Source organism: Anas platyrhynchos, chromosome Z (genome assembly GCF_047663525.1).
Source record: "Anas platyrhynchos isolate ZD024472 breed Pekin duck chromosome Z, IASCAAS_PekinDuck_T2T, whole genome shotgun sequence".
In the NCBI taxonomy this organism is placed as follows: domain Eukaryota; kingdom Metazoa; phylum Chordata; class Aves; order Anseriformes; family Anatidae; genus Anas; species Anas platyrhynchos.
Genome location: NC_092621.1, coordinates 68,920,891 through 68,946,521, shown reverse-complemented (window position 1 = coordinate 68,946,521; position 25,631 = coordinate 68,920,891). Strand labels below are relative to the sequence as shown.

The 25,631-nt window shown below is 39.3% G+C and overlaps 1 protein-coding gene and 1 long non-coding RNA gene across 3 annotated transcripts; one reads left to right on the top strand and one right to left on the bottom strand.

The window, feature by feature from the left end:
• The first annotated feature begins 2,246 nt into the window (after nucleotides 1-2,246).
• LOC119714535 (uncharacterized) lies at nucleotides 2,247-14,062 on the top strand. The gene is made up of 3 exons (XR_005261819.2): nucleotides 2,247-2,881; nucleotides 4,888-9,916; nucleotides 10,236-14,062. It is a non-coding gene; the product is annotated as an uncharacterized lncRNA (long non-coding RNA).
• Nucleotides 14,044-25,340, bottom strand: GTF2H2 (general transcription factor IIH subunit 2). 2 transcript variants are annotated; one of them, XM_027446321.3, is made up of 15 exons: nucleotides 25,026-25,288; nucleotides 24,840-24,917; nucleotides 23,787-23,823; nucleotides 22,999-23,085; nucleotides 22,134-22,184; nucleotides 21,587-21,641; nucleotides 20,843-20,948; nucleotides 19,733-19,823; nucleotides 19,488-19,575; nucleotides 18,840-18,947; nucleotides 17,560-17,623; nucleotides 16,621-16,724; nucleotides 15,024-15,126; nucleotides 14,688-14,727; nucleotides 14,338-14,478 (listed from the first exon to the last, which is right to left on the bottom strand). In XM_027446321.3, the coding sequence occupies exons 1-15, from the start codon at nucleotides 25,079-25,081 to the stop codon at nucleotides 14,359-14,361; spliced, it is 1,188 nt and encodes a 395-aa protein (XP_027302122.1). In that variant the 5' UTR covers nucleotides 25,082-25,288; the 3' UTR covers nucleotides 14,338-14,358. The 2 variants fall into 2 exon arrangements, with proteins under 2 accessions (XP_071887141.1, XP_027302122.1); XM_072031040.1 differs by lacking the exon at nucleotides 14,688-14,727 and having other exon boundaries at nucleotides 14,044-14,478; nucleotides 25,026-25,340.
• Between the last annotated feature and the right edge of the window lie 291 nt (nucleotides 25,341-25,631).

The window sequence follows — 25,631 nt, the reverse complement described above, 5'->3', positions numbered from 1 at the left end:
TTTTTTTTTTTTTTTGGTTTTGCGCTGTTACTGTTTTTTTAATATTTTACATGTTTTGTGGAAGACAGGAAATTGAGACATTTCAAAAGAAGTTTTACACAAAGTATTAAAGTCCAGTGTCTGAGCAGTCTGAATACACCGGTGAGCAAGAAATATTTGGGTCTGAATGTAGAAAAAGCGGTAAGAGAGAATAACAAGTAAGTTGTCACTGTTGTAACATGTACAAACATAAGATTAATTTATCTTGAAGCAATGCGCTCTCTGCTCGTAAATGTTATTTCATGTTCGAAGTTCTCTCCTTTAAAGTCACTTATTTCCAAACAGCTGTCATGATCCAAATATAGAATTAATGAGAAGCATCTGCTGCAGATGTAGACAGTGCTGAATAATCAGTTTGGCTGCAGACTTCACCCCTTTCCCTTCAGGAATGACAAAGTGTTGCAACACTAAAGATACATTGTATAGTGAACAAGGGTAAATAAAGGTTGTCCTAGCTACACCTGTGCACTTTACTTCTCTCCCAACCAAAGCTACTAAACATGAATGGCAGCAGCAGCTTCGTTCTCCCGTTTAAATTTACCACTTTTTTAAATCAGATGGCCTATGTTTTATTTTATAGCTAGAATTGCAAGGGATCACTCTGGCCTTAAAATGCAAACAACTTTCACAGTAAGTTCATTTCTGTTTTGTTTGTTTGTTTGTGTCGTGGTTTAACCCAGCCGGCAGCTAAACACCACGCAGCCGTTCGCTCACCCTCCCCCATCCCTCTCTGGGACAGGGGAGAGAAATGGAAAGTGAAGCCCGTGAGTTGAGATAAAGACAGGTTAATAAGACAGGAAAATTAATAATAATAATAATAATAATAATAATAATAATAATAATAATACAATGATGACAATAGTTCTACCACTAATAATATGTACAAACAAGTGATGCACAATGCAATTGCTCACCACCCGCTGACCGATGCCCAGCCTAACCCCAAGCAGTCCGGCCCCCTCCCCCCGGCTAGCCACCCCTATATATTGTTTAGCATGACGTCAGATGGTATGGAATACCCCTTTGGCTAGTTTGGGTCACCTGTCCTGGGTCTGTCCCCTCCCAGCTCTTACTGCACCCCCAGCCTGCCCGTTCGCAGGGCAGAGCAAAAGGCTGAGATGTCCTTGGCTGGTATAAGCACTGCTCTGCAACAATTAAAACATCGGGGTGTTATCAGCACTCTTCTCATCCTAAGCCAAAACACAGCATTCTACCAGCTACTAGGAAGAAAATTAATTCTGTTCTAACTGAAACCAGGACAGTTTGCTTTTTTTAAAAAAAAAAAAAAAAAAAAAAAAAAAAAAAAAAAAAAAAGTAAAATATAATGTAGTTTTTCAATATTTAGTGGGGCTGAAATTTTTATCTTTTCCCTACAGTTATTAGGTAGATTGTAAAGCCCTGTTTGACCAGATGTTTGCTAACTGTTGGTTGTACTGTATGCAATATTATAATAGAGCTGGGAAATCATAACAGAAGGTTATCTAGGGGCCCTAGACAGAAAAGTAATCTTCCTGGAACAAGGCAGCTGAAACAGAAGCCATGGTCTGTTCATTGATCTGTCACAGCAACTACTACATGATACAGACTGTGTTGCCAATTGTTCTCTCTTCCTCACAGAGGTTTGTGAGCACCAAAAAGGGCATATATTCAAACCAGCAAAACAGGGAGCGAAGTTCTGATGGACAGAACTGCGTGGACTCCCTACTGACTTAAAATCGTAGGATCATAAGGTTGGAAAAGACTTTAAACACCCCCAGTGACAGTGACTCCACCACCTCCCTGGGCGACCTGTTGCAGTGCTTGATGGCTCTGAGAAGAAATTTCTCCTAATTTCCAACCTGAACCTGCCCTGGCACAACTTGATGCCACTCCCTCTAGTCCCATCACTAGTTACCTGTGAGAAGAGACTGACCCCAGCTCCCCACACCTTCTTTTTAAATAAAATAAACATCATGGTAATCTGTTATCTCAAATGAAGCAGTACCATTTTATTCTTTGCACATTCAACAAAAGGACAGTGAAACCCAGAGATGCTCACTGGCTCCTCCAGCCGTTCACCAGGAGGTGACACCAGAGAGCTCCTTTTTGGAAGAATTTCAGACAAGATAGGGAGTACTTTTTCCAATGCCTGAGGGTCTACTGCTTCCCAACAGAAACAGCCACAGTCACTTTCAGTAAAATGAAGATTTACTTGCTGGTGAATGCAAAGAATGAATAAATACTTTCATTTATAACCTGGTAACTATAGCTTTTAATGTTTCCTCCACCATCTCAATACCATAATGTTTTAAACTATTATGCTTTCAGAGATCTAAAATATGTCTTTATTGCCTTCAAAATTAATAGAGCACTTCCATCTGAAACATATATACCAAATCATTTGGACATTTTTGAGAGGCAATATTAGCCATTTTTGGATTAGCAGAAGGCTGTCAAAGACTAGTACTACAAATAGCAAATTTACTTCTGAGATGTCAGCTGTGTGGTTGTTTATCAGTACTGTTGTGCAACTCATTGTGTAAGAAATCTTCCCCCAGGAATTCACATGCATATCAACAAAACTATGTGGCCTTGAAACAGACATAGTATTTGGAAAAAAAAAAAAAAAAAATCAGAAGCAAAACATAACAGAAAGTTATTACAACTTAATTTGTTTTGTATCTGAAAGCATATAGATAATATTTTGTATGCAACTGGCATGTATTTGCAATTTTCCAAAGCATGCTAAAAAACAAAACAAAACAAAACACAGACACAGCCCACATATAGTCCAGCCCAGATTAGGAACAGGCACTGGGATTACTGCTGATAACCTGGACTGGGAAGCCACGCATGGACCGAGGTAAGGGAAACTACCGCATCTTGCTTTGGGTTGGGTTCAGGGAGACTGGTGTGAATGAATGTGAGTGTGAACGAGGCGCACTTTTAGTGCAAAGCAAATGTGAAGTCCTGATCTGCGAAGCTCAGTGGTCCTGTGAGGGGATGAACAAAGTCCCCTTGGCTGAAGAGGGATGAAGCAAAAGAGAGAGGAGAGGAGTGAAAGAGAGTTTTGGGGGGGGGGGGTGGGCCCTTAGGTGTACGGTACAACGAGCACGGAGAAGTGAGGTGCTTGGCAGTACACCCCACCTCTGTCCTAATCCTAGGTGAAGGTGTGTGGTACCCTGTGGGTGGTAAAGTCCACAGCAGCACATCAGGAAGAGATGGGGATTAAGGGTTCCAAGAGTCAGCAGAGTGGTGTTGGAGACCCCGGGATTGTACCTAAAGATAGCCCTTTGGAGAGAATGATAAGGATTTGGAAAAACAAGATAAAAAATAGGGAAAATGGTTTTAAATACATATATAATTAAAAGTGATTTGATATTGTGTAACTGTCCGGCCTAAAAAGCTAATAAAAGGAAGTTCAGTATTTTGGCCAAAATATGGGTCTGATGTAAATTCGGGCTTGAAATTTATATGTAAACAATAAAGTTCCTTTTTTTGGAGGAGGAAACAAGTTATGCTCCTTATAATCCTAACATTGCACCGGAGGCAGCGGCAGCTGCAGTCAGTCCGTGGGGGCTGCACTCAGTCCGTGGTGCTTCATTTCCACTGCCCCTTCACAGTCACTCTCCCCCCTGCTCTGTCACGGGGACATTCCTGGGCTGTTCCTAAATGGGCTGCAGTGTGGAAATCTGCTCTGCTGCGCTACACCGTGAGCTGTGGGGGTCTGCCTTTCCCACCAGGGGCCTCTCTGTGGGCCGCGGGGGGTGCTTTGGCTCCGGCACCTGGAGCATCTCTGCACTGCACTCCCCCTCCTCTGCACTGACTTTGGTGTCTGCAGGGAGGTTTCTCACTCCTCACTCTCCCAGCTGCTGTTGTGCAGCAGTTTTTGTTTTGTTTTGTTTTGTTTTCCTTTTCTTGGGTGTGCTCTCAGAGATTTAAACTGCATTGCTCATGGGTTGGCTCTGAGCAGCAGTGGGCCCCTTTGGAGCTGGCTGAAACTGTCCCTTATCTAAGGCAAGGCAGCTGCTGGATTCTTCTCACAGGGGCTACCCCTGCAGCCCCCCCTGCTCCCAGAACCTTGCCAGGTGAACCCGATACATTGAGATGGCTAGGTCATTACTGGCCTGTAAAGTATCAAGGCTCAAATTAACTAATAAAACCCTAAACGTGATGGGGGTAGAAGGGACTGGGATAACAGTGCCACTTTTTGGGGACACCAAGCTGAGACTAGGGATAGAGTGATCACTGGGCAATTATTGCATGCACCTGAGGCAGGGACTAACTTGTTGGGAAAGGATTTGATAATGAAATTGGGCATTCAAATAATAAATTGTTAGGCTGGAATAACGGTATTATTAATGGGATGCTCTCAGACCCTGAGAGCAAAGATATATTTGCTTTTGATTAGAAAGACCCTGAAATGGGGTGGAAGCAGCAATACAGATGGACAGTTTTACCTCAGGGGTTTACTGGGCCATCAATTTATTTGGGCAAGTTCTAGAACAAATTTTTGGAGTAATTCCAACCTCCAAAAGAGGTGTTACTGTTACAATATGTGGATGATCTTTTATTGTCAGGACAGGAGAAAACAGTTGAGAAGGAAGCCACTAACAGGCTATTTGACTTTCTGGCAAAACAGGGCTTGAAAGTATTGGAAAATAAATTACAGTACATAGAAGTACTTACCTTTGGCACTTCTCCAAATTCAAACTGCACCAAGAAAAGAAATGGGAGTTTTACCGTATGAAATATTATTTGGATTGCTGTACATGGACAAAGGGAATGAATTACCTCAGTTTGAGGCAAAAGATACTTTTTTTTTAAGAACTTTATACTTGGGCTGTTGTCCTCTTTATCATCTCTCAGGACCCGTGGACTGTTAGCTCAAACCTCACTCTTGGAAGCCCTGATCCATCCATTCCAAGAAGGAGATTGGGATATGATGCAAACATGGAGAGAACTGAAACTGCAACCTGAGTGGGACGGACTGTTCCAAGTGCTCCTGACTACCAAGACGACAGTAAGAAAGGCTGAGAAATGATGGATTCGTACCTGGGTAAAAGCATCAGTTAACCCTGATACCAGAGAGACTGCATTAACAAAGACTTTTAAGGTTAAAACTGTTAAAGCTATCTGTTGTAAACCTTTAACTTCTCCTTAGAAGAATTCTTAATGAATTAATAAGTAAAAGGGGTTGGAGTGTTTGCAGGAAACACTCTCTGGAAGTGGGAGAAAGGGGTCTATTTAATCCCACCAGAAGAATCCTCATTAGTTTGTGATTTTTATTGTTTTTCTTAATTATTATAGGGGTGTATATATAGAAAGAAATTATGTATTTTAAGTTTATTTTAGTAATACCTATTCTCAATGGATTAGTAATACAATGGAGGGAAGAATCAGCATTTCTAATGAATGCAGAGTTCTATCTCGAAATAATTGTTGGATTTGCACCCTAGAAAGACTGAAGAGGCCTTGTCCCTGATTGCTATTTCCAGCAGCAACTGTGTCTGGATTCTCTAGATTTCTAAAAATGACAGATCAAACATAGTCCCAGGAAGGAATATATTTTGAAGTTGAGTTCCCTACACATAATCCTGGCTACAATACTGTGTTATCAAAAGTGCCTTTTAAACAATGATAGAAACTCAGGGGGCAATAGTACTGACCCTGGGTGTGGAAATATCCATGAAGTAGGGAATAATCCATACTGTACTGAATATGGTAGCCATGGGAATGCTAATATACATACTGCACATCAGATACAACACGAGAATCCTGTAACCGGATGGCCTGTCCTGAATTGCAAGGAGTGATACTGGCTATGTGGCAATAAAGCCAGGAAGGTGTTGCCCGTAGGATGGAAGGGAGCTTGCGCCCTGGAGGCAATAATTCCAGATGTAACTATTATTGAAGACCCACAAAGCCAAAGACCCCTTGAGACCACACGCAGAATTAAGTGGACTCCAGATAAACCTTTAGTAAAATTCTCTAGCATTTTACAATTTTGCACGGTGTTTTTTACTTTGGTTAAGGGTGAGTGAATTAGAAAAAGCAATTGTACATATATTGAAGAACTAGAAAATAAGTTTGCTAAGTTTGCAAAAATAGTACTCTAGAATCAAATAGTATTAGATTTATTAATAACCTCATAAGGAGGAGCATGCACTGTAATTAATACTGGTTGCTGTATATATGTAGATCAAATGGGATGAATTTGACTGATCTCAAAAATATTTTGGGAAAAAAAAACAAACAAACAAGATCCTACATAGAGTAGCTCACAATGATACTTCCTGGGGATCTAGAAACATTTGGGAGAAACTAATTTTGTGATTACCTGAATAGAATTGGCTCAAATAACTATTTGTTGGTATTGTAATAATAATGGCATTGTATATCTATCATCCCGTGACATCTGAAGAAGAATATTGCACCTTAATGTTGGAAAAACTCAAGAGAGCGGTGTGTGAAGAGGTGCAAAAACAACAATAGGAGTAAGAAAAGAAGAAGGGGGAATTTTGAGAAAAAGTTGTGTTTTTGCAGTAGAGAATTGTTTTTCTGTATTCCAAGGTAGCTGTGTAGTCATAATAAGGAGAAATGCTAAGTAGGTAAGTGGACAATAGAAGGCCTCACTGTTCCCAAATAAGGTAGAAGCTTGAAAAAAACAGGACGTGCAGTGTGAGAACAGTAAAAAAAAAAGATCAGAAGTTCTCAAAACATAAGAAAGGAGAAATTAAAGGGTTGAAAAAAAAAAAAGAAAAATTGTACATATATGGTATAGAGGAGCACTGAGTAGCTTGTGAACCTGTAGTACTCAGCCAATGAGGAAACAGGGAAGGTGATCAGGCATCAGGTAATAGGGAATAAAAGGTTATGACTTGTTTGCTGGGATGCACTCCTGATTGACAGGATGCCTGCCATTGCAATCGCGAATAAAATAGCTTCACAGAAGAGCCTGTCTGAAGAAAATTACTTGAGATGTTTCTCACAATTAGCACAAAACTGTGTAGGCTGTTATGTTGATTAGATTCCAAGCAGTGTTTTCAAAAGACACAGTAGTTAGCATAATACATTTCTCCATTTGTTTCCATTTGGAAGAAAAATGTTGCTATTTGACACCCATTTATTTTATTTGGAAACTTTTACCTCATTTCAACTTTTGAACATTAAATTTTAATTAAAAAAAAAAAAAAGTCTTTTTGCAGAGGCACAGTGTCTGATACAACCAAAAACATGTAGCTGATTATATGTTTAAACATCACAGTAGTATTTAAAAAACAAAAGCAAAAGTTTATGTCAACTTTCATTTCACAGCAGGAATTTGTCTTAAGGCACAAAGAAATGAAAGAAGCAACATGGTCAAAAAATAGAATTGTATCCAGTGACTCCAGTTATCCACAAAGTGTACTGCACTGATGCCACCACATTGAGATGCAAAGCACAGGTGACTTTCTTTAGACGGTGGCTAGCAAGTTTACTAGAGGAAGTTGAATTGGTATTGAGAATTGTGCTGGGAGGAGCAAAAAGTCTCCTTACGAAATATTACTGTAGGAATGATTGTGATTTATTTCTATGCAACATCCCCACAGGAACAAGGAATCTGATAAGGCTGTGTTAGACTTCAAAAACAAGACCTATGTAAAGATAAGAAAATTGAAAATGATCACTTAAAAAAAATGACACCATACAACTAAACTGGCAACCAAATAATAAAAAAATATCTTACAGTCATTTGAGAGTTTCCTGTAAGATATTATAATGGAATTGCAACACAAATCTGATATTTATTAGAAAAGATTTGTGAAAAGTCACAGGAAATCAGTATGACTGACAGGAAAATAAATCAGATTATCAGAAAATATCATTCAAAAAACTGTAGTTTTTGAGCAAATAAGACAGAAGGCTCAAAGGGTGTAGCAGATGAAATATGAAAAAAAATTAAAATCAGGCACAATAACAATAATAAAGAAACGGTTAATAGTAAGAAGATAAAGGAATCTAAGCCTTCTTCCAGATAGCAGGAAAAAAAAAGCCAGTGAAGAGAGGTGGTAGAATCCACTATAAAAGATATTAAAGAACTGTTCAAAGAGACCATGCAATAGCAGAGACCTTGAAGTGCCATCTTTTGCAGTATTTGCATTAATGTTCACTGCAGAGGAATTCAGAGAGATTCCTAGGGAAAATATTATGACAATCTTTAGAAAACAGTTCACATCTTTCAGGGAGAGGGAAAAAGACATCAAGTCCTTAAGCCTAATATCTGCTACAGGCAGATCAGCAGAAGCAACAAAAATGCTAGAATGACTGCCTGGATAAATACGCACTACTCGGAAGAGTCAACATGGCTCGTAAAAAGCAAATCCTTAGTTCTTTGAAGGGATCAACAAGTACATTACAATCAGATTGATAACATCCGCCTGGATTTCCAGTTTTTTAAGGGAACTGAGCCATAACAATGGAGAAAAAGTAACTGGCTAAAAACAGGTAGCAAATATGGGAAACAAATGGTCAGTTCTGGCAAAAGAGGAAGGTCAATGGTGGGACTACAGGGCCCAGCAATGTGATCTGCACTGCGGATTGCAGCATGAATGATTCAGACAAGGGCAAGCAAAGGAGTTGACTACATTTGCTGTTGATATAAAACTGAAGTAGCAAAGGCAAGATTGCCACTGTACAAATCCATAATAATTCCACACCTTTACCAGTACATGTACTCCCTTAGGAAAATGTGTGCTAAACAATGCTTTCAAATCCCACAGCAAAGAAATGCTGCAAAACTAAATATGAAAAAGTGATTCTAGTTCAAATTTTATGAATTTTGAAATTAAAATGCACAGACTGTCACTCCTTCAGTGAGGAGTCTGCACAAACCAGTGATGAGTTTGTTCTGACATTTTTTCCATCCACAAATTATATCAAAATATAGAATTAAAACTCTTCCTTATATTGCCCAAGTTAGACATTCATAGAACAGGATGCAAGTTCTTCACAAGTTGTGGTTATTAAAAATAACCACATTTCTTTTATTTGTATTTTATTTATTTTCAGCACTTCCAGTCTTGGAAATTAATTATGACTGTTACTGCAAATGGTGAATTTACTTTCTGCAAGTATGAAGTGCATGATAAAACATGGGCACTTACCTTTGAGATACCCACTTCACTCCACACAGCAGTGCTCTGTCTGGCTGAGAGTGCCTTTCAGCCTCGAACTTCCCAACACAATGGCTTCCCCAACCCTGCCACAGTATACGTTTGTGACTCTTCCCTCAGCATTTTTTATGTGAGTAATACGTAACAACCTCAAAAGGCACAATAATTTCTGATCCTCCTGATAATGATCTCATTGGTCAGCTAACATTGTGGCAGATCCAATAAACAAGAAAACAAACAAGAACAAGAACTGACTGGATATGAACAAAGACTGCTGAGGTCTAGTGAATCCTAGTAAGGAGCATAGATGAAGGAAGCTTTTCCTCCATGCTGATTTAAATGAAGGCAACAGATTGTTATAAATAAAACCGGAGATGCACTTGGATTAATTGCAAAGCAAGATACCAAGATGAGAACTGGTTTGTATCAAAATCACCTAGCTTTGAATTATTTACTAGCACAAGAAGGAGAAGTCTGTGGAAAATTTAACTTTAGTAATTGCTGTTTAAAGATTGATGATAAGGGTGTTTTTTCCTAGTAGCTGGTAGAATGTTATGTTCTGGTTTAGGATGAGAAGAATGCTAATAATATGCTGATGTTTTAATCGTTACAGAGCAGTGCTTACACCAAGCCAAGGATGTTTCTGCTTCTCACTCTGTCCTGCCAGCGAGCAGGCTGGGGGTGCAAGAGCTGGGAGGAGGGCCGGACTGCTCAGGGTTAGGCTGGGCATCGGACAGCAGGTGGTGAGCAATTGCATTGTGCATCACTTGTTTCATACACATTATTACTAGTAGTACTATTATCATCATTATTGTTATTATTATTATTATTTTCTTGTTTTTATCTCAACTCACAGGCCTCTCTTTCCCATTTTTCTCTACCATTCCAGAGAAGGAGGGGGGGAGGTGAGTGAGTGGCTGTGTGTTGTTTAGCTGCCCGCTGGGTTAAACCACAACAGAAAGAAAAGCTGTAAATGAACTTGTAAAGGAAATGAAGAAAATTCCACGTCCCAGTTTTTTTTAGAAGTAGTTGTCCTGGTTTCAGTTTTTTTTTTATTCCCAGTTTTTAGGAATAAAATGGCAAGATGGACGTCATCAAATCCCAATGGATGTGATCAACAAAATAACAGCTATGTCTCCACCAACTAACAAAAAAGAAACACAAACTTTCCTAGGTGTTGTGGGGTTTTGGAGAACGCACATCCCAAATTACAGTCTGATTGTAAACCCGCTCTACCAAGTAACCCGTAAGAAGAATGAGTTTGAATGGGGCCCTGAACAACGACAAGCCTTTGAACAAATCAAGCAGGAAATAGTCCATGCAGTAGCCCTTGGGCCAGTTCGAACAGGACCAGATGTAAAGAATGTGCTCTACACTGCAGCCGGGGAGAATGGCCCCACCTGGAGCCTCTGGCAGAAAGAACCTGGGGAAACTCGAGGTCGGCCCCTGGGGTTTTGGAGTCGGGGATACAGAGGATCTGAGGCCCGCTATACTCCAACTGAAAAGGAGATATTGGCAGCATATGAAGGAGTTCGATCTGCTTCGGAGGTGGTCGGTACTGAAGCGCAGCTCCTCCTAGCACCCTGATTGCCAGTACTAGGCTGGATGTTCAAGGGAAGGGTCCCCTCTACGCATCATGCAACTGATGCTACATGGAGCAAGTGGGTTGCACTGATTACTCAGCGGGCTCGAATAGGAAACCCCAGTCGCCCAGGAATATTGGAAGTGATCATGGACTGGCCAGAAGGCAAATACTTTGGGATATCATCAGAGGAGGAGGTGGGTCGTGCTGAAGAAGCCCCGCTGTACAACCAGTTACCGGAGAATGAAAAGAAATATGCCCTGTTCACTGATGGGTCCTGTCGTATTGTGGGGAAGCATCGGAGATGGAAGGCTGCTGTATGGAGTCCTACGCAACGAGTTGCAGAAGCTGCTGAGGGAGAAGGTGAATCGAGTCAGTTTGCAGAAGTGAAAGCCATTCAGCTGGCTTTAGACATTGCTGAACGAGAAAAATGGCCAGTTCTCTATCTCTACACCGATTCATGGATGGTACCAAATGCCCTGTGGGGATGGTTACAGCAATGGAAGCAAAACAACTGGCAGCGTAGGGGCAAACCCATCTGGGCTGCTGCATTGTGGCAAGATATTGCTGCTCGGGTAGAGAACCTGGCTGTGAAAGTACACCACGTAGATGTTCATGTGCCCAAGAATCGGGCTACTGAAGAACATCAAAACAACCAGCAGGTGGATCAGGCTGCTAAGATTGAAGTAGCTCAGGTGGACCTGGATTGGCAGCATAAAGGTGAATTATTTATAGCCCGATGGGCCCATGACACCTCAGGCCATTAAGGTAGAGATGCAACATACAGATGGGCTTGTGATCGAGGGGTGGACCTGACCATGGACGCTATAGCACAGGTTATTCATGACTGTGAAACATGTGCTGCAATCAAGCAAGCCAAACGGTCAAAGCCTCTTTGGTATGGAGGACGATGGCTGAAATATAAATATGGAGAGGCCTGGCAGATTGATTACATCACACTCCCTCAAACTCGCAATGGCAAGCGCCACGTACTTACAACGGTGGAAGCAACCACCGGATGGCTGGAAACATCTCCTGTGCCCCCTGCTACCGCCCGGAACACCATCCTGGGCCTTGAAAAGCAAGTCCTATGGCGACATGGCACCCCAGAAAGAATAGAGTCAGACAATGGGACTCACTTCCGAAACAACCTTATAGACACTTGGGCCAAAGAACATGGTATTGAATGGGTGTATCACATCCCCTATCATGCACCAGCCTCTGGGAAAGTTGAACGATACAATGGCCTGTTAAAGACTACCTTGAAAGCAATGGGCGCTGGGACGTTCAAAAACTGGGATACGCATTTGGCAAAGGCCACCTGGTTAGTCAATACCAGGGGATCTACCAACCGAGCTGGACCTGCCCAATCAAACCTGTTACGTACTGTAGATGGGGATAAAGTTCCTGTAGTGCATGTAAAAAATATGCTGGGTAAAACAGTCTGGGCTACTCCTGCCTCAGGAAAAGGCAAACCTATTCGTGGAATTGTTTTCACTCAGGGACCTGGATACACTTGGTGGGTGATGCAAAAGAACGGAGAGGTCCGGTGTGTACCTCAAGGAGATTTAATACTGGGTGAGAATAGCCCATAAACTGAATTGTACCATGTTAATTAATATATTATACTGTATGTTATCACTACCATGATTACTATAGGTGACTAATTAGAATGTATGGAAAAGAGTGTAACCTGAGCATGACATAAATGGTATGGAATAAGGGGTGGATAGATGTCCTGGTTTCAGTTAGATCAGAATTAATTTTCTTCCTAGTAGCTGGTGGAATGCTGTGTTTTGGCTTAGGATGAGAAGACTGCTGATAACACCCCGATGCTTTAATTGTTGCAGAGCAGTGCTTATACTAAGCCAAGGACATCTCAGCCTTTTGCTCTGTCCTGCCAACAGGCAGGCTGGGGGTGCAGCAAGAGCTGGGAGGGGACAGACCCAGGACAGGTGACCCAAACTAGCCAAATGGGTATTCCATACCATCTGACGTCATGCTAAACAATATATAGGGGTGGCTAGCCGGGGGGAGGGGGCCGGACTGCTCGGGGTTAGGCTGGGCATCGGTCAGCGTGTGGTGAGCAATTGCATTGTGCATCACTTGTTTGTACATATTATTATTACTTTCCTATTATCACCATTGTATTATTATTATTATTATTGTTATTATTTTTTTTTTGTTATTATTATTTTCCTGTCTTATTAACCTGTCTTTATCTCAACTCACGGGCTTCACTTTCCATTTCTCTCCCCCATCCCAGAGAGGGAGGGGGGAGGGTGAGCGAACGGCTGCGTGGTGTTTAGCTGCCGGCCGGGTTAAACCACGACAGTAGTAATGAATATGTATTAGTCTAGGAGCATAAAAATCAGCTACTTGATGTAACTGGTGTGCGTCCTGGTGGAGCGGAGACTCCCGGTGCACCCAGCGCTGTTTGCTTACCTCTATTCTCTTAATAAATCCTAACAGGACAAGGACAAGTACAGGACAAGGAGTAATGGTCACAAGGTAGAGCACAGGAAATCCTGCACCAACATGTGAAAGAACTTCTTCAAGGTGAGGGTGACAGAGCATTGGAACAGGCTGCCCAGGGAAGTTGTGGAGTCTCCTAATCTGGAGATATTTAAGGCCTGTCTGGACGCCTACCTGGGCAGCCTGCTCTAAGGAACCTGCTTTGGCAAGGGAGTTGGACCTGATGATCTTTCGAGGTCCCTTCCAACCCCTTCAATTCTGTGATTCTGTGATCTTACATTCCTCTCAGTTTCCATTCTTTGTTGCTCTGGGGAGCAGTTGACTTACAGTTCTGCTACTTCATTCTAGACTCAGAATCAAAATAGATCACTACATTCAGTTCTTTGACTACCTAAGCACAGTTTGCTTGAATTCAGCTCCTACAGCTCTGCAATGGCCTTTCAATAAGCTTGCACACCTACAAGCAAGTGGAACTTATAACATACAACTACATACACAGCAGTAACAGAATTCAATTACTTTTGACCTTACCATTATAATCTAACATGCACTTTCAACACATTTGTAGTAGCTGAAATTGAGTAACAGCTGAAATTGAGTAACATTACTGCAGGCTGAGGTGAACCGTCACCATTGTTGAAATTAATTCTCTTTGAATTGCCCTCCAACTAATTGCAAAAAAGATTATCTTTGTTACTTTTTTACAAAAATATTTTGCCCCATATAATGTAACAGAATAATTCACCACCCATTGAAAACAATAGATAAAATATATTTTCAGAGCTTTTTTTTGAACAAATCAAACACAAATCATCATGTTAATAGGTTAAAACCAGTTTTACTACTTTCACATTTACAAATGTACATGTTATCAACAGTAACACTAAAAAAAACTCAAAACTTGAAAAATAAATCAGTTACAGATAATTCAGGAATATATTAACAGTTATAAAATCATTAATACAGTAAGTAAAAATTAAAATTTGCTCCCAACCCAGTATCCAACCTTCTGAAATCATCCAGGGCCTTCTTGTTCTGAGGCACCTCACTGAAATCCAAGGCTGAATAAACAAAATGGGTTTATACAAGAATGAAACTGACATGACAATCTCTAAAAAAGAGATCACATCATACAGATATGGGAGCAGGGTGCTCATGAATACAGCCAGGACAGCAGTGCAGAGAATCGTGAACAAACACATCACACTCCACACAAAATGCATTCTGGCATACTTTACATATATAAACCTGTGTGGAAAAGATAGAGAAACAAGTTAAATTAGAAGAAAATTACAGCACTACAGGACAGCAACAATTGTCTGACTATAACAGAGAACTATGATTTAAGAAAAACTTCCCCAAGTATTTTTCTGGCCTTCAGAAAAATAGTCAATAGGATTATCTCTACTTGTCTTCTATATCTCAATGCAAGTTGCAATGCAGTTCAACATACTTACATTTTGATCTTTGATTTCTCCATGGCAGCCTTGACAATACCTAGAAGAAAAATCGTGTTTTTTAACTGAAAAAAGTAACAAGATTATATATAGTGGTGTTAAAAAACATCTTAATCATACACAATAACCATTAATAGGAACTATTTCAGCCATTCAACTGGATACACAGGATAACTACTAATGGTAACTAGAAGCACTTTTTGCCAGAGGTGACCAAAAATCACAAAACATTCAAAAGTGTCTCCCACAGTATGAAAGCTACTGTTAGATATTCTTATATTATCACTATCACTATTATAGTTTATATTATCACTATCACAAATATTACTTGCATACCTTTCTCCCTGATACTCTTCCAATGGCATTTCCTGAAAGGCATCCAAAGGGAACAAGTGATGGTAAGATCGAGCCAGATGAGGTGCAGACACTAATGTAAGACCTGCAAATAAAAAGACATTGTTATTATTATATGAGAAATCTTACAAGTAATGATTCTGTTTTGTTGAGATTTCTGACTAGAAGGTTTAAGTCAATCTTCAGAAGTATGTTTACAACACAAAGTCGAAAACTTAACAAGTTTCTCATCTTCATCTTAAAAACAGAACACAATCATAGAAGGGTCTTCCAATTAAATCTAGTTGCAGCATTCATCATTGGTAGTGATGATACTGCTGTGTTAAATCACCAGTCAATATGGTGCCACACTACAAGGTAATACTGCAGCCTGCTAAAACACTGGCAAAGCATGCCGTAGGCATATTTAAGCTAACACAGGTTTATGCCGGAGCATCAGCTAGCCCAAAATTCTTTGTCACCCACTCACACTTGAAATAATCTTTCAGACTCTTGTTCTGTTTTCTTGCTGTCTGTTGCAGTTGTGGAGAATATCTTCCTGATATAAAGAATTTCTGAGTTACACTATTACCTTGCTGAAATGAAACTAATGTTGATAACAACATTTGGAAATCAAACTAGAACAAGATGATTCCAAACTATTTCATCCTGTTGCCAAATACAGTATCTTGATAAGACTTACCACGTTTCAGTCATATGCCTGTGGAAGTTAACAGGTGGATCGCTGTTGCTCACACAATACTACAAAAGATGTTAATCCATCCTCCCGCCCTCACTGAGCAGGGACAAACACCACTGTTTGCAATCTGTGAAACTTTGGAAGGCTGAAGAGCTTTCTTTGATCCTGATTAAACAATGCAGTCACTCCCTCCATCTGCCAACTCCTTTATGTTTATTTTCCCTGAAAACAACTCCTACTATTAAGGTGACTGCAAGCCATCAGTTACAGACCTTGCAAGTAAATCTTGGTGTGTATAAACCTCTTTCAACATCCTTCATACAACAATCTCTTCCACAAATGTGAATGACAGCTTGTCAGTTACTTGGTCAATCCAGGCAAGTAACAAAACATTTATTAGTCACTGACGTAAGGGTAGTAAAACACCTACAACTTACTATGTTTTGCTGTATTACTACAACGTATGCTCATTAGCAAGTGTTTCTGGTGTTCTTGCCTTTCTCTTCTATCCTCACCTTGATCCCAGAAAGCGACAACAGCAACAATTGATATAACCATTGTAAACATATATTCTATGCAATTTAACATAACAAGATACATTTATGCTCCATCTAGGCTCTTGTCAGTAACATTTTTGCACACACTCTGGAATTCAGAAACAGGCACATGAACAACAGGAGATTATTTACTGTTACTTGTAGGATAAAGTTTTGTTATTACAGGTGTAGTCCCTTGTATGTACAGGAAAGACCCTTGTATGAAGCTGAAATTCCAGGACACGAATGAAGGCTTCTTAAGGTAGAACTGTCCTTTAATTGCTAAGTGTAGTTTCATTTCTCCACCCCGTAACTCTTAATCACTAACACATAACGCATTTGCTCACCTTCTCTTGTTACTCACCACAGATTTTGCATTCCACAGGAAGTTCAGAGTATTTTGCTCTGCACTGGGGACAGAAGTAGCCACCCAGCGTCAGACCTGGCTCACTGTTGTTTTCCAATTGCCTGGAGCAAAGAAAGACAATCAAAAATGTAAGAAAATGTACAGTTCTCAAAACAAAGTTTTAGCAGTTACAGTAGCTTCTATACAACACTTCCAAGCATATGGAAGCATCAGAAAACTACTAATATGGGTAAAATATCAGTAATCACATTTTCTTAAGGAAACAGAACAAAGACCAAAATTTTCCCATGTAAAAGTCAATAAAACTTTAGAAAAAAGGTACTCAAGACATCCGTATCAATATTCCTACTCGCCTCCCAACATCCTGTACTGACTGTAAGATGTACATTACTACCTATTCTTTCAAAGAGCAGACTGTTTCCTTCTGAAAATTCAGACTCTTATATTATCCTTGAAGACTATGATTCCTTTCATTAAGAGCACTGGCACACCAAGCAAACAAGGCCTCTGTTTTAAATTTTCCTTTTATGTCACCTTGGTAAATAAATAAAAAAACTTTATTACAGATAATACTCTTATTTATCATCATTGTATCTTTACAAGGATATAAATATTTGAATTAAGAAATGCATTTAAAATTGGTAGTATGCATAAATGTACCAAAAAAACCCCTATTTAGTATCTTAAAAAATTCTAAATACAAATTTTATAAAGCATATTTTAAAGAGATAACTATGACCACATAGTGGATTGCAAATAAAAGCAAGATTTCTACTGAAAAGTCACAACACATTACTTCCTAGTCCTTTTTCATGTTATTTTGCAGTATTTTCACTGAAAATCAGATTTGCTAAATATGGCTAAGTATATTCAAGTATGACGAATTCTAACTTAGAATTCTAATCAGTTCATTGAATTATAATCAAGTCTACTTACGCCATGCTAAAGGATGGCTTTGCATCTTGATCAGACAGGGAAGCAATAGTGTGCTGAGGAAAACCTGAAGAAAAAAGTCTGATTTTAAACATAATAATAATATTTCATTTTCTTATGGTAATGCAGACTTTCAAAGATTATCCTAAACACTTAGTGAATCTATTTTTTTTGTTCATTGTTACAGGAAGCAAGGCACTCTTAACAGGGGGCAAATTTTCCTAACAGTTTATACATACATTCACAAACAAATCCTTCATTTTCCCCAGCTGTAAAAAACAAAACAGCTTTTCATTAACTTTATATTAACTGAAACCCACTGGAGCCAGTTTCTGAGTACCAATTATAAAAGATGATGATGTGCAACAGTAGGAAAGCAGAAAGGGCACTACAAGAATGCTTGCTTGAACAGTGATTTCTTATTAAGGCAAAAATAATAAGCATACGCCAAGAACATACTCTTCTTCCACGTGTAGTTATGATGACAGACGAGACTATAGCACTTCATGGAGGCTGTAGAAGACACCGGTCTTTCTATGCCAATTATTATTATTATTATTTTTTTTTTACAGATCATCTCAAATAGCCAGATCATTTTCACTACTTCTGTTTATGTTTTATCTCCAATGAGTAAATTGCTTCAGTATTTAAATCTATGTATAAATATATTCTTATCTATGAAAGTGCATGGATGAGAAATTAATGCTCTAACCAGTGGTACTAGTGTTGCTATTCTAGTTTAACTCCAGGCTTAATTTTATTGGGAAATACATCAGGAGAAGAAAAGGTACCTAATCCATTTGTTGAATGAAATGAATGAAAGACCACTACAACAGCGGTCCTAACAAACTATATACTATGGGTCCAAATAGAAGGGTCTTGTAGACAATTAAAGGTTGCCTTGTGCAACCATTAACCTTCTGTAATGGCTGCCTTGTGCAGGGGTAAATACAGAGAGAGAACAAAATACAGTTTATCATTTTTTTTAAAACAAAAACTTTACATTCACACCAGTTACTATACAGGCAGTGTTATTTCATCTTACTGCTTCCAACTGCAGTTGTGTAATTTGTCTTATTTGTTCTAATTTGTTTAAATGCTTATTACTTTGTAGGAACAATATTAAATAAATAGAAATCTACTTAGTAAAGTAAAAATTAAATTGAAAAAAGTGCAAAAAATTGAGCAAAATCATTTGTTTTGCTTTAAAACAGAAGACAGAAAGGCAGAAAAAGACAGATTTACAGATCTTGCATCAGGACTGCAACAAAACCATATCCTACCCATTCGAATAAGGGAGCACTCAGAACTTGAACTGGCAGGTGGAGGACTAACATGATGCATTAGCAGTTCCTTATAATGACATTCATCTAAAATAACATGGTATGTTCCTGTCATGAGGAAAGAAATGCGTTACTCTCATATTATGACCAGGTAAGTAATGCAAACATATTCCACAAATAGCAGAAAACAACAACTTATGTAAAAAGACAACTCAAAAAAAATTTTTTTCTTAAAAAAATATGAAATATAATCTTGGAAATCCTTCTGAATAGCTTTAAAACTAATACACCAGAATGTTTACTTACAGGGCCCTTATTATTTTCTCCAACATTACGCTGTGGTAATTATATTGTAAGAGTTACTTTTTTAGTAACTGGTATTAACATGCTGCACTAAGTTCCACATCATACAGTTTTATAGGTAGAAGCCTGCTTTAAGACACATTTCTTCTCTCTACAGACACGTCTAGCAGCTTGTATTATTTCACTGAATACTGTACTTCACAGATTTGAGAAGCTTTTGTATTTTCTGCTAGCATGACAGAACACTCATTCTTTAATGCCAACATGCATTGGAGAAAATTACCAACTAATTACTTAATTTTGATTTTAAACTTTTTTTATAACTATAAAAGTTCAGATACATACCACCAGTTTCCCGGGCAAGTACTGTACAAACTCGAACTTCAGCACTTAGACCAATGATAGACACTCTGATCTTAACTGCTTTTAAACACTTCATGTGGAAAAAAGAAAGAATAATCAAATTTGTATGCTGACCGGTAAAGATCTGAAGTTTTAAACAAAAACTTATTGATGATGACACTGCAACCATCTGTTTTTAGTCTAACAGCTTGGAGGTTCAAAGTAGTAGTCAAACTTCACTTCTGTACCTTAATTAGATCATAGATGTTGGTTGGATCACATGTTGTCAGACTGCTGAAGACTATCAAAACCTCTCTGCTTGTATGTCCTGGCATGTGCCTAAAGAAAGTATATGGTTAACTGACTTCTGTACACCAAGCTATACATATGCTAAAATTTGCAAGGAGTTCAATGTACTAAAGTCAGAAGAAGACATGATAGGAAGTTGCCTATAAACTAAGAAAGACTTTGGTAAGCTCCTTTTGAGAACCAGAATTTCACTTTCTAAAACCCAAAACTTTCTCTAAGATACAAGATTTGATTAAGTCTAATTGTTACCCAATTGTTTGTGCTAATGTTTAAGTTATACTTACACTCTCACAGGTAAAATTAACCTCCAAACTTGGAAGACTTACTACAGTGTTGCTAACTTCTTAAAAATATCTGATCAGTTTATAGATGTAAACCTATTAACTCCTGTCTTTCTTCTTACTTCTTAATTGAAAACTCTCTTTCAACTAGTCCTTCAGATCATTTCTGTGACACTGACTGCCAGTTTTATTCTGGTAATGTTTCTAGCTATAACTTACTTGATAAACATTGTTCTGCAAATGTTTTCTGATCTCAGTGATCTCACACAGCAAATAAAGTTTGTAAATCTAACCTACTTAAAAGTCTATCTTTCTGAAGTCTGTCAAAAACTTCTATCAGATTCAAACTTACTTATTTTACTGGTCTCTTACCATTATTAATCCCAAACTCTGCTGTCTCATGCCTTAGCTCTCTAGTAAAAATTCACTGCAGTGTCTATCATCACTATATTTATACACAACCTAACATCAAAAACATATTTCTAAAATATTGTTGCTTTCTGTAAGAAGCACATCTCTGAACAGAAATTATGTTAGAAAGTTAAATATGCTATCATCCTACAAGTTAACAGTTAGTATTCTAAGAGGATGTAAAGCTACCTTTTAAAGACTCACACCAGGCCAATGCAAGAAACTACTCCTAAAGAACAAATACCAACAAACAAGAACAAACCTGAAAAACACAACAGCAAAAAATTGTCCTCTCAAAAATTCACAATCAGCATTATAATGACTATGGAAAACAAAAACAAGAGTTTACAAACTAACTTTAAAGTCTGCATGGCCAAATTTAGGGAATTATAAAGAGACGGCTCTCCATGGCAGTTCATATCCACTGCTTTCTTCAGAGCAGTTATGTGCTTTTTTGAGTTACCTGTGAGTAAATAAAACAGTTCAAAGTAATATGTTAAAGGAATTTAAGTATTTAAACTTTGTATCTTATGACTAATTAATATATTTTATGAGTTTATAATATACTTGTACAGAAACAGTTTTCAAACTATGACTTCTAAGTCCATCCTTAGAATTGAACTTCATGGTCAGAACGTGGAAAACTATCTGTCAACAAAAAGACATTTACTCCAGAAATATTCCATTGTTAAAAACTTTAAGAAGCAAAAGAGGAAGAAAATCATTGTCTATTGCTAAGCATTTCACATGAACAAAGAATCACAGTGAAAACTGCCTCACGAAGTGTTTCAATAGAGGCAGAACTCATTTTACTCTGTTAACCTCAAAGTAACTTGAAGCATTACGGAATTCTCTGACTCTTCAATAAAGTTGTTCTAGTTTTACAGGTCGATAAAGAGACAAGATTTAAAACTACATTTCTGAAAACACATAGCTTGCTAGCGACAGAAGGCAGGAACTCAAGAAACCTTGCTTCATAACATCCTGTCAAATCTCAAGGAATGCACAGATGTCAACAAATACAAAATTAATCAACGGGTTGCAAAATTAACTTAACTGACAACAGCTCTGAAGTTTTTACAAAAGATACCACCTCCCTACCTGAAAGTTCTGTCATTTTTTCAGCTCTTTTACTCTTGGTTACAATTAAGCCCATCTGGAGAGTGAAACAAAAAGACAGAACTTTTCTTAATGAGTTTAAAAATACATTAATTTACATCTCTGCTACATTTTGCTTCGTACTTCTTTATAGATCAACAATTATTTAACTACACAGGCTTTCCTGAACATGTAACAGCAACACCACAACACTATGGATCAGTTAATACATTTTCCTGTAGCTTCAATTTACTTTTGCAACAAGGCACTTTTTTTTTCTTTTATTTTCTTTCCTTTTTTTTTTTAATTCCAAATATCTGAAGTAATATAATTGAGACTTCTGTGTTAGATTTATGTTTAGGAATGTAGGGAAAGAATAGATAGATTCTTATTTCCACTAGTTCTTGCAAAACCAAGAATTTCATTAGACTGATGATAAAAGAGTGGAAAGTAACCTAGCAACTGAAAAGTTTACTAGAAAATATTAAAACTAAAAGTAACTTTTTAAAAACAGATTTCTGTTACCTGTTTCTTGCATGGTTGTACTCACCTGACTAATAGGATTTTGGTCAAAGTACTCTTCAACAAAATATTCCAGTAACTATAAAGAAAAACCAAGACTGTTTTTCTTTACATACAGTAAAGTTATACAGTTAATACAGTTTTGCTTCACATATACTAAGTAAATTGTACCTGCAAAACATTCAGTATTCTTATTTTTTTTAAAGAGGAATAAGCCCATCCCTTCCACTGTCCTCCTTTTGCCCAAGCATTTCCATCCTTCTCCTTCATAATTTTTTATTCCTATCCTTTACTTTGTAAAGCAAATTTGCTTTATATGCTGAAGCTCTAGATCAGTGTTTACTCAAACAGAGGTTTAAGATATACTAAAAAGCATAAATCTGTACAAAATCTACAAAACTCAGAGTTTAGTGGTTTATATTACGACTTTCTCTAATAACACTGTGCAAACACAGTTCAAGCCCTCTACAGTCTGAACTACCAATCCAAATCAGAATTTATGAAAACACTATGGTAAGAAAAAAAAAATCTAATTGTATAATGAAAGCATGTTTGATCTTCCATCCACTATTACACACAACATTTTATCTTAGCTTCCACACTGCAGAAGCGTTTTGCTGTTTCTGCTGTACAGAAGTACTCCTGCGAGGCACACTAATGCCATACAGCTTTTACTATTCAAAAAAAACAAAGCCAAACTGCCCAAGGAAAATTATAGGTTAGCAACAGATACAAGGGAAATAAACAGTAGGGATGAGAGGAGAGATGAGGATATGTCAAAAAAAAAAAAAAAAAAAATTGCAAGAGACTGCCTTCCTTTTAAACGCAAAATGAAATTGATTTACATAGAAACAGTAGATTAATAAAGAGAAAAATTTTCTGTATGGAAATACCTTCAAAGTGCAGGTGAGTCTGTTCGGTTTTAAATCCTGGTCCTCCATAGTCCTTGATCCATCAACAACCACATAAAGGTGACGCATCTGCATTATTGACATAAAACATTAATTCTACATCAGGTTCACATTTTAACAGAAGGATCAAGTTTTACTGCTCACAGAACAGATATTTAAATGTACTGTTCATTATTTTATTTACTCAGAAAAGCAACAACTTCCTTCTTCAAACAGGGAAAATTTAGAACACGGAGCTGAACCACTATTTTTAGGACTATGCCCTAAACAACAACTGAAAAAATTCATGCATTTTTCCATTTCTCCTTTGAAATGAAACAAAAGTCCATCTTGAAAAACACCCACCACTCTCTATCTCTGAAAATAAGCGACAAAATAAGCATAGTTTGCACCCATTTAATCTCTTTATCTAAGACTTCAGACGCATCATGCAATAATGTCATCTACAACTCCTTAAAATTACACAGGTTTTTCACATGGAGAAAGCTCAATATAGCAAGCATACGCAACCTGACTGCAGCCACAGAGCACACCCTCACACCCTGATACAGCAGCAAACACACCAGACCTCAACCACTAAAAGTACTGATGCTTTACATCCTCCGCTGCCACTGAGCACACAAAAAGCGTTTAGAAAAGACTGGATGATGTAGAATGCAAGCTTTGGTCTCAAGCACATTAAGTCAGAAAAAGTTACTTCTGGTTAGGCATACCACCTCTACTTAGGCAATTCTGGACTCAGGACAGTCAAGGGTAAGATGTTAACATACCATTCCCAGTCGAACTTGTCCATGGTGTTCGTGGAGTCTATTAAAACACACAGAAAGTTACATAAGCTGCAAGTGAATGGATAGTGCAGTGCCTAAAACAAACTCTGAAACAAATCTAATACTGGAGTTTGGGCAAATATAAAGCAACCATAAACCACGGACACTTATTTCCATTGAAAAAAAAAGACGAAATTATAAAGTCAACCGTTAATTATAAATGGATTTCATGCCTCTCAAAAAAATAAAAATAAAAATACAGTTCTTACCATGAGCTTTAATTTTGAATGCTTTACTTGGCGTTGAATATTTTAACGCAACCAGGAACAAAACAAACTCAGACTTTATCTAACAGCTTTTCTGAGAAGCTTAAGCAAAAATCTGACGCCATCATACCAACAAACAGCTTGAAACATGTTTTGTATATTAAAAAGGATTTTCTCTCATCAGTCCAACTACTGCAATCACAGAACGCCCAGGTTGGAAGGGCCCTTTAGGACCATCCAGTTCCAACTCCCCTGCCATATGCAGGGATGCCACCCACTAGTTCAGGCTGCCTGGGGACTCATCCAGCCTGGTCTTGAACACCTCCAGGGACGGGACACCCGCAGCCTCTCTAGGCAACCTGTGCCAGTGCCTCACCACCCTCTGCGTGAAGCATTTCCTCCTAATGTCTAGTCTAAAACTACCTTCTTTTAGTTTAAGACCATACCCCCTTATCCTATCATTATCTACCCCAGTAATGATTCCTCCTCCAGCTTTTTTTTACAAGCCTTAGGTACTGAAAGCATTAGGTACTTTTTTATTTTTTTATTTTATTTTTACAAGCATTAGGCACCGAAAGGCTGCAGTGGGGTCTCCCTGGATCCTTCTCTCCTCCAGGCTGAGTGTCCCCATCCCTCTCAGCCCTCTTCCACAGGAGGGCAATCACCAAGCTTTACAGTGTTCCACCAGAGTAAGCCCTGACCTTCCAGCTACCACACATCCGAAACTATTTCTTCTCCTTTTCCAGGCACTGTCACACCAGCTGAAGGTGCAAGGCCAAATGCGCTGTACCTTTTCCTCTTCGCCTTGAACAGGATGTCCTCGATGGTCGCTTTCAGCGATCCCGACTCGTCCTCCTTCAGGATCTCCCTGCACGGAAACAGCCGCTGCCTCAGCACCAGGGAGGCCTCCCCCGCGCTCCCCGGGGCTGAGCAGGGCAGGGCAGGGCAGGGGAAGGGAGGCAGCTCCCGCACCCACCATGTTCTCTCGTAGCCTCCTTCCCAGCGCTTGGTCCTTTCGGGCTCCTCATCCATGGCGGCGGCGCTGCCCTGACACCCCCGCGGGCACGGCTGAGGCTCCTCGGCGGGGCGGGACGAGGGGGCTGCGGCGCCGGGAGGGGACCCGAGGCTGCCCTGGGGACGGGTGCGGGCCCCGCCGCTCCTCACGCTGCGCCCGCCGCCGCCCTCCGGCTGCGCACGGAAGCGCCTCCCCGCTCCCCTCCGCCGCGGTGCCGCCGCCAAGCCCCGCCGGCCGCCGGCCGCGCCTCGCAGCCGCCGTTCCGGGAGATCACTCGACAGTCGTCATCACGGGCAAAACAGACTTAGTGTGGGGACATTAATGAAGTTTATTAGCTATTCCTAGCAAGCTAGCGCAGTGAGAAACTAAAAGTAAAGTACAAAGGCATTCCCACCACCCACTCCCTTCTCACCATCCACCTCCCCCCGACCAGTGCTGGCGAACAGGGAATGGAGGCTGCAGTCAGCAGCCCCTGCCCCCCATGGGGTCCCTCCCAGGGATGCCGTCCTTCCCCAACTGATCCCACACGGGCTGCCCACAGGCAGCAGCTCCTCAAGCACTGCTTCG